The sequence below is a fragment of the Jaculus jaculus genome, chromosome 6 (assembly GCF_020740685.1).
Source record: "Jaculus jaculus isolate mJacJac1 chromosome 6, mJacJac1.mat.Y.cur, whole genome shotgun sequence".
NCBI lineage: Eukaryota > Metazoa > Chordata > Mammalia > Rodentia > Dipodidae > Jaculus > Jaculus jaculus.
The window spans coordinates 106,384,212-106,396,340 of record NC_059107.1 but is presented as its reverse complement, the minus strand read 5'-3'; the positions used below and the strand labels follow the sequence as shown (position 1 = coordinate 106,396,340).

At 43.6% G+C, this 12,129-nt stretch overlaps 1 protein-coding gene across 1 annotated transcript in view; it reads left to right on the top strand.

Annotated features, from left to right (window-relative positions):
• Window positions 1-12,129, top strand: part of Ppm1h (protein phosphatase, Mg2+/Mn2+ dependent 1H) — a 281,291-nt gene that overhangs the window by 219,197 nt on the left and 49,965 nt on the right. Inside the window, exon 8 of the mRNA XM_004650050.2 lies at window positions 4,293-4,400. Coding sequence (XP_004650107.1) covers window positions 4,293-4,400 — 108 coding nt within the window. The remainder of the gene's footprint in view (window positions 1-4,292; window positions 4,401-12,129) is intronic.

The window sequence follows — 12,129 nt, the reverse complement described above, 5'->3', positions numbered from 1 at the left end:
ACATGATCATCTCAATGAATGCAAAAAGGGTGCTAGGTAAAGTCCAACATAGCTTTGTGATGAAATTCCTGGAGAAAATTGGAATACATGGAAGATATAACAAAAATAATAAAGGCCACATATGACACACCTACAACCATCATTATGTTAAATGGAGAAAACAGAGATCATTTCCTTTAAAGTCAGGAACAAGACAAAGATGCCCACTCTCATCATGTCTATTGAATATTGTGCTCTAAGTCCTAGCTAGAGCAATGAGAAGACTTCAGAAGAATTCAGAGTATTCCTATTTGCAGAAGACATGATTTTATACCTAGAAGACCAAGTAGAATATATCAGAAAATTCTTAGAGCTAGTAGTACTTTCTGTAAAGTTTCAGGATACGAAATCAACACTCAAAAATCAGTAGTCTTCATATATATAAATATGTATAAATAACAGTTCAAAGTGAATCAGACATACTTCAAGATAGAGGTATAGGCAAGAGCTTTCTGAACAGGGCTCAAATCACACCAAGAATTAATAAATGGGACAACATGAAATTACAAGGATTTTGCACAGCAAATGAAACCATCAGCAAAGCAAATAGCCCACAGAATGGGAGAAAATCTTTGCCAGCTATACTTCAGACAGGGAGCTAATACCTAAAGTTTACAAAGAATTGCAGATATTAAATACCAAAAACTAATAAATTTGCCAGTCACCAAATAGGCTAGCAAAATAAATAGACAGTTCACAAAAGAAGAAACACAATAGGCCAATAAGTATTTTTAAAGGTGTTCATCATCCTCGTCATCAGGAAAATGCAAACTGAAACCACTGTGAGATACTATCTTACTCCAGTCAGAATGGCCATGATCAAGAAAAGTAACAACAAATGGTGGCAAGGATGTGAGGGAGGAGGAACCCTTACTCACTGCTGGTTGACATACAAACTAGCACAGCCGTTATGGAAATCAGTAAAGAGATACAACTCAGAAAACTAGAACTCTACGTGACCTGCCTATACCTGTCCCGGGCATGCTCTAAGGACTCTATGTTCTACTCCAGAGATACTTGCACCTCCATGTTTATTGTCACTTTTTACAACAGCTAACAGCCTAGATGCCCACCAGTGGGTGAATGGATAATGAAAATGTGGTACATGTACACAATGGAATTTTATTCAATAGTACCAAAACATGAAATTATGAATTTTCCAGGAAAATGGATAGACCTGGAAAGAATTTTATTTAGTAAAGTGATCCACACTCAGATAGACCAAAACCACATGTTCTCTCTGATATGCAGGTCCTAGTTTCAAAAATGATGGAACCTAGAGTCAGTGTGAAGAGTTGGAAACGGGGTGAGGAAGAGGTAAAAGTACACATTGACATGCAGATAGAAAGGGGAGGATAGAAAGGGGAGAGGGAATGTGGGGAGAGAAGGGGATTAGGGAGAGGAGATGGATGATACCTAAATCACTTATGGCAACTTAAAAATGAGAGAGGAAGAAGGAAAAAGAAAGGGAAGAAGAAAGAAGAAAAGAATCTTTAACTGATTTTTTTTTTTCTTTAATCAAGAAGACATGACTGACAAGAAAACCAAAGCAGGCTTTCTCAGGGTAAGACAGACTGACAGACAGACAGAGACATACAGGTTGTGGACTGTGTCATCCAGGAGTGGTTTAATGGAAGGAAGCATTTCATGGAGAAGAGCAAGCAGGAATGTCTGGCCCACATGGGATCATCCCATAAGCATCTACCTCACCAGCGCTGCTTGCGAATGATGCAGGGTCAAGTCCTGTTTCTGATCAGAGCGTGTGTGCTCTTCAGTGCCGTGGGTGCCGTTGACAGGACCTGTGGGCTGAGATGCTCGGTGTTACCCTGCTTTATCCCACCTAGCTCCAGTCAGTATGGGGCCACATCCTGTAGTGGGTATGTCGCTAGCACCCACCTATCCCTGGCCCTGTCCCTGACCTGTGGCCGACCTTGGATAAATACATAAGAACTCAGTAAACTGTTATTTTATATTGAATGGACTCTTCTTTCTGAAACAAGAAAACAGACTAATATGTTCTTAGAAGGGTATTAGCATGAGATTTAAAGGATTCAGGTTTTCCAAGTTAAATGAAAAGTTTGATTCACCAAGATGTCCTCAGTCATTTCAGCTCATTCAGGCAGCTGGAGAGTGCTGCTGTGGTACCTGTTGGCCTGTGTAAAAGCCACTACACCTCCATCTGGCTTGTGTAGGTGGGTTCTCCTTAAATGAAGCCACGTACCATCCCTGTGTGAGCGCCCTGTGGTCTCTTGGAGTTCCGTTTAGATCCCACAGGGTTTTTCCATTCCTCTCTGTACTCTTACTCAAGCGTCTCGGGGTATTTTCACAGCTGTTACTTTTTATTTACAACAGTGCTTCTTAAGGCTGTGTGTGGGGATGTGTGTATTCTTGTAAACAAGCTCAGTCCCTAGCAGGAGCATCGGATTCTTTGAACTACAATGCTGGCGTGTGCATTCTCCAGCCAGGGGAGCTGCTGTCATAGGGAGAGAGCATAAGAGCTCTGAGGGACTGGGGACACCCACGTTTCAAGCTAGCACCTCTTATCTACAAAGAAGCCTGCCCAGCCCCAGGCCTCACATTTCTTGTCCGCCTTTTATTCCCTTAACTCTGTCCCTAAAATAGAAACATTTCATGGAGCTAGACAAAGTGGTTCAAGTCTATTATCTAACTTTCAGGGCTAAGGCAGGAGAATTGTAAATTTTAGTCCAGCTTGGGCTACAGTGTGAGACCTTGTCTCAATCCAGTCCCCTACACACACGCGCGCGCACACACACACACACACACACACACGTCCTGGTCTCATTTCTACTCTACTGTAAAGCCTGCTTACCTTCTGATCTAAGACCAGTTCCAAAATCCATAGCTCCTTGAAGAGGCAATATGGAGATGAGGACTCCACGTTGGCTTCTCATTTCCTGAGGCTGCATCTACTCCATCCGTACCCTTGTGAAGTCGTTACTCATTACTCAAGTAACAGAGGGAGTATTCCAGTTCAGATCTTTGAACCATTGCATTACATGGAATCTATTACTGATAGCCTGTGGTTAGGCCACTGGACTTTATTCTGTCCAGAACCATGTACACTCCATCACTCAAAGCCTGCCTATCATGATACATCTCTTCTTTGGAAGTTATCTCATCCAGGAGACCCTCTCAGAAGAATTTTCAGTGCCAGGATTGAAGAGATGGCTTAGCAGTTACGGTATTTGCCTGTGAAACCTAAGGACCCAAGTCGGACTCCCTAGTACCCACGTAAAGCTAGTTGCACAAGGTGGCACATGCATCTGGAGTTCATTGCAGTGGCTAGAGGCCCTGGCATGTCCATTCTCTCTCTCTAAAAATAAATAACTAAATAATTCGAATGAATTTTTTATTCCCTCAAACTCCCATTGTTCATGATCCTTCCAGCACTTAGCTACATTTTGTAAGACATTACTTAGACATGTACCTCTTATCTGCCTTACCAAGGTTGTCTATAGTAAGGGTTGAAGCCGTAGATATTTGTGTCCCTACCACGTGCTGTCTGTGCTTTCTAAGTCAGGGTTTGGGTAAGTCAAATCTGGGCATCCCAGGAGATACTTAAGCTGACTACAAAGGGATTAGTACAACACTCTGCCTCCATAAACCATGCAAAAGAGCAGCTTCAAGAAAGCATGGGGCTTCAGACCAGAAGTCTTCACATAGCTATAGTATTAGTGACATTTTGTTCCTTTCTACCCAGAGGGAACCTACAGGAATTTTAAAATTATGGAGTTGCTTATGATTTGTTTTCCCTAGCCATAAAGTTAAATTTATATCTTTTGTCAATGCCTATCACAGGACTAAGGAGACAGCTGGGGCTCAGCAAAACTTGTAGGATGGATGGGTGGGTGGGTGGTGGGTGGGTGGATGGATGGGTGGGTGAGTGGGTGGATGGATGGATGGATGGGTGGGTGGGTGGGTGGGTGGATGGGTGGATCCTGTTGGATTTGGGATGAACTGATTTCAGTAGCTATAGACATCATACATGAATTGGAGTTAGGTTGTTGTTTTCTGTTCCTTCTAATCTCCACAAAAGAAAGCTAAAAGCAGACAGCCACACCTCAGTAAGTTTACTATAATAGGACAGCCTCAAGTCAACTAACATACAGGGGCGTGGCACATGGGCAGGAGGAACTGGAACATTCCTGCATCACTCTTACCTCTGGGAGCTGCAATGTGATGGGATACTGTCACTGTGTGTGATTCTGATGACCCTCTGTTTATGTTTCTAGGCCCGGGTAATGGCAACTATTGGAGTGACCAGGGGACTTGGAGACCATGACCTGAAGGTTCATGACTCCAACATCTACATAAAACCATTCCTGTCTTCAGCTCCAGAGGTACCACATATATTTCATTTATATCTCATACAACAACGCATTCTCTACATTATTCCATCCCTAATTTATACCCCATGTCCTGACAATAGCCAACATATGTTACCTGTACGTCTGTCTCTCATGTAACTATTTTTCACTGTGGCTGGATTTATACCCTCATCTCCTGCCCAGAGAGCTATAGAACCTCCTCATGGTTTTGCTACCGCCTTCAACCTATCCCATATACTGCCTTCAGGTGAGTTCCCCCATAAAATTGTTTTGACTCCTAATGTATCAGAAACCTTCATTGGTACCTCAGGGGGAAGAAAAGCGAACTCCTTCAATCCCCAAGCCAGGCTTTCACTGTCTACTCAGAGCTTCATTCCCTGCACAAAACAGATGAACTTGGTTCCAGGACATGACCTTCAGTTTCTCATATTTGTTTACAGTTAGTCTTTCTGCCAAGAATGCCCCTCTTCTCCATTGCCAGATCTCTAGTCCTCTCTATGGTATAGTTCAGATGCAACTCCTAAGAGGCTATCCCTGATGCTGACCTCTCCTCGACCCCTGACACTCAGAGAACAGCATCCTAAATGACACTCTTTTTTTTTTTTTTCTTTTTGTTTCTTGAGGTAGGGTCTCACTATAGCCCAGGCTGACCTAGAATTCACTATGTAGTCTCAGAGCAGCCTTGAACTCTCGGTGATCCTACCTCTGCCTCCCGAGTGCTGGGATTAAAGGCGTGTCCCACCACGCCTGGCTCTGAATGACATTCTTATTCCATACCTTGTTTCCCAGCTACTCATGTATGCCTATCCTCTTGTCAGACGTTAGTTATCTGGAGAGCTTGTGCCATTCAGCTGTTGTTTGGAGAAGTTAATTGAAAAAAAAACATATTGGTAAGCTTAGTTGTTTAAAACCTATTTCCTACAATACCAGAAACATGATGAGGTTCTCTGTTGACTTTCTGAGGGTATCATTTAGACCAGAGTTTGTTTCCATGTTACAGAAAAATTGAATTATTAAAAATTATTTTTTAAAAAAACTAACAGTAGGCCGGGTATGGTGGCACACGTCTGCAATCCCAGCACCTAGGAAGCAAAGGTGGGAAAATCACTACAAACTTGAGGTCAGCCTGGTGTTTAGCCTGGCTAGTTAGGACTACATAGTGAAATCCTGTGTCAAATATATATATATCTGGTAGTACTTTAGAGCTATCTCTTTCTCACATAGTAAGAAAGCTAGAATTTGGTGGCTGTCACCATTGGTTTGGCTTCTCAACTGCATAAAGCAGCACCTCTGCATTTCTCTGACTTTTCTGTCATGGTTGCAAGATGGTAACAGCAGCTCCAAACAGAACATTTTCACAAAATGTGGGGCAGTGTCTATCTCAACATATATTCATTTGCATCTCATCAGCCAGAACTGTGTCATTCCTCTACCAGCGAAAGAGGTTGGGAAAAAGAGAACACTCTAATTTCCAGCTTCTGTGATAGAGAGAAGTTAGTCAAAAACCATCAGTGTTTGTCATACTGTGAAAAGCTATTAAAGCCAGGCATTTACACTGGAAATGCTTAGGATGTTTGTTTATGTGTAACCATCTGCATCTTCCCAAGTATCAGCGCAGGGTTGGGGAGGGTGTTAAAGAGAAAGCTGTTTGTATGTGGTGTTGGCATTTGAACCCAGAGCCTTGAGTGCTCTACCATTGAGTGAGTACGCTGCTCCCCCAGCTCAGTATCTGCTGGCTTTTTGGAGAAAGGGGCTTGAGATAGGAAGCTTGTTATACCACCCTGGCTGGCCTCAAATCCGACATTCTCCTGCCTCAGCCTCTCAAGTCACCATAATTACAGCCATGAGCCCCTGCACCAGCTCAGTAGATGCTGTCCTAATTAGGTTTTAGGCTCTTTTGATCAGGAATTCATAAATGCACTCAAGGTAACCAAAAAGAGGGGTGTTGAATTATAGTGGAAGAGATACTTCTGGTGTCTGCAAGAGGGATCTCTAAGCCACCACGCTATCTGGGAAAGTGAGTCTAGAAGCAGAGCATTCCTGGAGTGTTATCAGAGCAAGAGAGGGTTCCGGGTGAATGTGGCCAAGCACATTCCATGACGCCAAGCCACCCCGCCCCGTACTCCCCCACGTCCGAACTTCTTCAGAGAAGTGCCGTGGGCCATCCTGTCACCTTTTTTACAAGGCCACAAGTGACTTCCCAGCCAAATGTTTGCCCTTCAGAATACATGTCCCCTTCCTCACTTCCCTAGGCCCACCTCTTTGGCAGGCTTTGAGATTGCTAGAGCAGGAGCCAGCATTTCTAGTAAGTATTATGTATGGAAGACACACATATTGCCCAGTAGAACTCAAGGTTGAAAATGAGGTCATCTTGGTAGGACTGGTAACTGTCTGTCCAGAGATGGCAGGCGTCCTCTTCCCGAGAGCCTCACAGCAGTTCTGCATAAGTACCACAGCTGCATCGTATGTTCACGGTCTCCTGCAGTCTGGGTTCCTCCGTTCTGGTCAACGTCTCACTAGAGGAAAGTTATAAATACTGGAACTCTCTTTCCTTTGAGCCCTACTGAGAATGAGGCTTGAGTCTACACTCATAAACTTCTGTACTTCCCTTGGGGAGAGCATTTATCAGACATGTTGAATGACATTCTCCAAACTTTCTGCTTCCCAGAAGCCTTCCTAGGGGTCTGGGGAAATATTAGGCTCCTTTAAGCAGACTAAAAACTACCCCCACGACCTCTTCCCTTCTGTATGCATGCATACACTTCATAATATACAGGGAAAAGCAGTCCCATGTGGTTTAGAGAGGAACAAGTTCCATGCAATTAGACTTTAGGGCTTCTAATCCCTGTGTTACTATTGGCTCTAGAAAAGATGGACTCTTTTTTTTTGTTTTTTCGAGGTAGGGTCTCATTCTAGCCCAGAATAACCTGGAATTCACTATATAGTCTCAGGGTGGCCTCAAACTCACGGCAATCCCCTGTCTAGGCCTCTCGAGTGCTGGGATTAAAGGTGTGTGCCACCACGCCCAGTTTAAACATGAACTCTTAAACCTTTTAGCAGTTTTGAAGTCTGTAATATAATATTGTTAGCCATGGTCACCATGTTACCCATTAGGTCCCTGAAATGTTTTCTTCCTTGTTAATTGGAACTTTATACCTTTCTAACATCTCCCTAGTCCTCACCCAGCATACTAAAGATTTTACATGCCGCATCTCATTTAATCCTCATAATGACTCTGTGAGATAAACATAGCTATTATGCCCATTTTATACATTGAGAAACTAGGGTTCAGAAAGATAACATAACTCCCTAAGGTTTTACAGTTATTAAGTAGCAAGCTGGTCTTTGTAACTCATGGCTATTATTGGAGAGAGAGGTGAGTTCAAAGAAATTTCTATGCTCAGGGTCCAAAGGACCCACTAAGTATTGGTTGGAGATGCTAAGAGGCTACCTAAGAGAAGGGCTTTGTCTCAGGGCCTAGGGGGCCAGAGTTTCACAGGGAGTTAGTATTGGCCTCTGGCTAAAGTTGAAGATGATGATGTAGTAAAAAAGGGTAATTGGGACAGACAGCAATGACCTCTGAGTCTATGTATAAACGTAGGCCAGATAACGTTATATAAAATACGGTGTGTGCCTGAAAGTTAGCTTAATGGCTATGTGGTATATGTCATAAACTCTCTTGTACTCGATTGAAATGGATATAAACTTTCAGTGCTTCCAGATGGAATGACCTTAGCCAGAGTCAGGAGAAGAGGTGGGGGGTGCTATCAGAAGGGGAGAGAAAGAGCTCTCAAATTAGCTACTGTGAAGGAGAACACAAGAAGATAGATAGTGCCCTCCCCCAGTTCCTGCCCCATCTCCACTCCTTGAGGCTAAAATGCCTTTGCTCTGGAGAACAGTGATAAGATCATCCCCAAAAGAAGTGGCTAGGGGGCTTTTGTTGGGATAACAGAAAGCCAGGTTAATTTATTTAAACTATCTAATGAAGAAAAATAATAGACTCCTTCCCTATCTTCCTTACCCCACCCTCTCTTCTTTCTTTCCTTCTTCCTTCCTTCCTTCCCTCTTTCTTTCTTTCTTTCTTTCTTTCTTTCTTTCTTTCTTTCTTTCTTTCTTTCTTTCTTTCCTTTTCTTCCTAGCCCAGGCTGACCTGAAATTAACTATATAGCCTCAGGGTGGCCTCGAACTCACAGTGATCCTCCTCCCTCTGCCTCCTGAGTGTTAGGATTAAAGTGTGCGCCCCACACCAGGCTTCCCACCCTCACTTTCTAACTGTGACTTCCTCAGAACAGTCCCCTGCTGGGCTTCATCTTTGCCAAGCATGGATCTTTATTTCACATTTGGGTTCTCAATTTCAAACCCAGCTCAGTCTGGTAGTTTTAACAGTTGGGGATGGGTGAATGAGGAAATATGACTTAGTTCTAAGAAAAAGGGCTCAGAAACCTTCTTAGAAGTTGCCATTGTTCCCACTCATCATTGTAGCTCCTAATTTGATTTGATGAGTTAAATATAAATAAATTAAAACCATGTGGATCAAATTTATGTAAAAAAAAAAAAAGAGTACAGGGGTTTAAAAATTAGAGAAAGGTTTCTAGCCAAACACATTTTCAATTTTGCTGAACACAAGGCACTGGAAAAAGCTGCATTTTGCCAATCCTGGAGAGCAGCCGCCAGGTTTGCTGAGCCTCCCTCAAACCTTCTGGGGTCTCGAAAGCAGAGATTTCTGGCCAAAACCTAAATTCCACAAGGGGCCCCATCAGGGGAGCTCAGGCTTGCTAGCTACAGGCTACAGGGGGATGTGGAAGGCCTTTTCACTCTGGTCCACCCACCGCACCTGGCTTTCCCTGCGTGACAGAGCAGCCTGCAGCCCTCCGCTAGCAGAGGGAAAATATCTCCAGTCAGGTCCTGTCTTCTTGTTTAGGGAGCTAGTTGTTAGACGGTCTTCTATTATCCAGAAAGAGTCAAGAGAAGGAAGGACTTAACTTACAGGCACTGGGGCCCAGGCCTTCCTTCTACAGTCTTCTCTCCCCACAGCGCTCCCACCTCCAGCCCAGCACACACCACATGTCCTGTTTCTCAGGCAGCTTGGCACAGGTCTGAGGCTTCAACTTCCAGATGTTCTCTGCTCCCACCCCTTTTTTGGCCTGTCACAGGCCCTCATAGAGCTAGGGTTCTTAATTTCACTCTTCTTTCCGGCCTCTGCTCCAAAACTGTGCTCTTGCCTTAGTCCCAGTTGGGGCTCTTGGAAGAACAAGGCCTTTTTCTGTCAGGGCTGGTGTGCAGAGCCAAATCCCTCCCCCACTGAGCAGTCCTGTCTCCTCTCCCCAGCCAGACAGAACCACATGGAGCCCAATTTTCTCTGTGCTTCATTTTTCCTCTCCTTGGTTTTTAGGATTCCTGTCAGCTATTTTGTTTGTTTGTTTGTTTGTTTTTAACTACGGGTTACTCATTCAGCTCATTCCTGAGAATATTTTAATCTAGATAATATTTTTTCTTTTATCTGAAATAACCTTTTCTTGATGAATTGAGAGCTGAGAGCCCAGGATCCACCCCCAGCACAGCAGTCCCACAGGCAGCACACATGGCTTCAGCCTGCTTGTCCTCTGTCTTGGGGGCTGGTGAGGCCTGCATTGATGAACTATGGATAAAGAACAAATGAGAGCATCAGTCTGGCATGAGGCCTGGTGTGCACTCAAAGATGGTCAGTTCTGCTGGCTTCTGAAAAGCCCCACACTTAGGAATTCCTATGTCTACTTTCTGTTAAGAGAGAATGACGTTTGTTTAGGACTTCTTTATGCAAACATGAAAGGCATGTAAAGTTATGTGTTTATATCTTAATATCTGTAGTCTGGTTCTTAATGACTTCTTGTGCCTCAAATCCAAGATCCATTTTTTTGGGGGGTGGGGAAGCATACTTTGTTGTATTTTATGCTTTTTGAAAATGGCTAATCCATAAGAAACAATACTGTTATACCATGACATAGGGAAATTGCTGGGCTATACTAATGAAGCAGAAAATGATTGAATATAACAATAACACAATAAAGACAGGTAAAAAAAAATGTGCACATATCAATGAATGTTCTGAAGTTTTCTAAAAGGGTAATAGCAACTATATTTGGGTGATACATAGAGAAAAGTTATTTTTTTAAAAAGCCCAGGCTGGAGAAATGGCTTAGCTATTAAGGTGCTTGCCGTCAAAGCCTAAGGACCCATGTTCCAAATCCCATATTAGCCAGATGCACAAAGGTGAGGCGCAAGGTCGCATATGCCCACTAGGTGGCACAAGCACCTGGAGTTCCATTGCAGTGGCTGAGGCCCTGGTGCACCAATTCTCTCCCTCCCTCTCTCTCTTTCTTAAAAAAGTTCCATTCATGACCCCACAGTGCATACCAGTAACCACACTGAGGAGAGCTCTCAGTGGAAAAGGGGCAGGAGAGAGAGGATATAAGATGAAAACCCAATGAGAATATGGCTAACACATGATATGTTTATACAGTAAAGCTCATAATTAATAATTTTTTAAATCCCCAGGCTGGGGAGATAGCTCAGTAATTAAAGTGTTTACCATAAAAGCATAAGAACCTGATTTCCAGTCTCCAGCTCCCACATAAAACACCAGGCGTGGTGGTGCACCCTGTAATCCCAGAACCTGGCACAAAGAGACAGGCGGATCCCTGAGGCTCACTGGCTTGCTGGTCTAGCCAAATGAGGCTCAGCAAGAAGCCGCATCTCGAAGAACAAGGGGGAGGACAACTGAGGAAGACACCCAACGCCAGCCAGTGACCTCCACATTCACATGCACATACATGCACATGGGCCCACACACATGTGCCCACGTGTATACACACATGCAAAAAATCATCCTTAAACCCCTCAAAATAACCTGAGGAGACAGTATAATGGAGTGGTTAAAAACTCAGACAAAGGCTGGAGAGATGGCTTAGTGGTTAAGCGCTTGCCTGTGAAGCCTAAGGACCCCAGTTCGAGGCTCGATTCCCCAGGACCCACGTAAGCCAGATGCACAAGGTGGGGCATGCATTTAGAGTTCCTTTGCAATGGCTGGAGGCCCTGACATGCCCATTCTCTCTATATATATCTGCCTTTTTCTCTCTCTCTCTGTGTCTGTTGCTTTCAAATAAATAATTTTTTAAAAAACTCAGATGAATGCTGGGCATGTTGGCATAAGCCTGTACTCCCAGCACTCTGGAGGCTGAGGCAGGAGGATCTCAAATTCAAGGCTGGAATAAGCTGCATACTATAACCCCATCTCAGATCTGAAATTTGAGATCCTTCTCTCTCTGTCTAGGTCTGTAGGTAAAGTGACTTTCTCAAGGCCACTAAGCATTGAGCTCTCTCTTCACTTAATGCTTAATAACATAAAAAGTACTCACCTTAAACCTGACATAGTAAATATCAGCTCCTAGGTCCACTTGACTCTGTTAAAATCACAAAGTTGGGCTGGAGAAATGGCTTAGTGGTTAAGGTACTTGCCTGCAAAGTTAAAGGACCCAGGTTCAATTCCCCAGGACCCACATAAAGCCAGATGCACAAGGTGGTACATGTGTCTGGAGGTTTTTTTTAATTTTTTTTTAATTTTTATTAACATTTTCCATGATTATAAAAAAATATCCCATGGCAATTCCCTCCCTTCCCCCCAACACTTTCCCCTTTGAAATTCCATTCTCCATCATATTTAGAGTTTATTTACAGTGACTAGAGGCCCTGGTGTGACCATTCT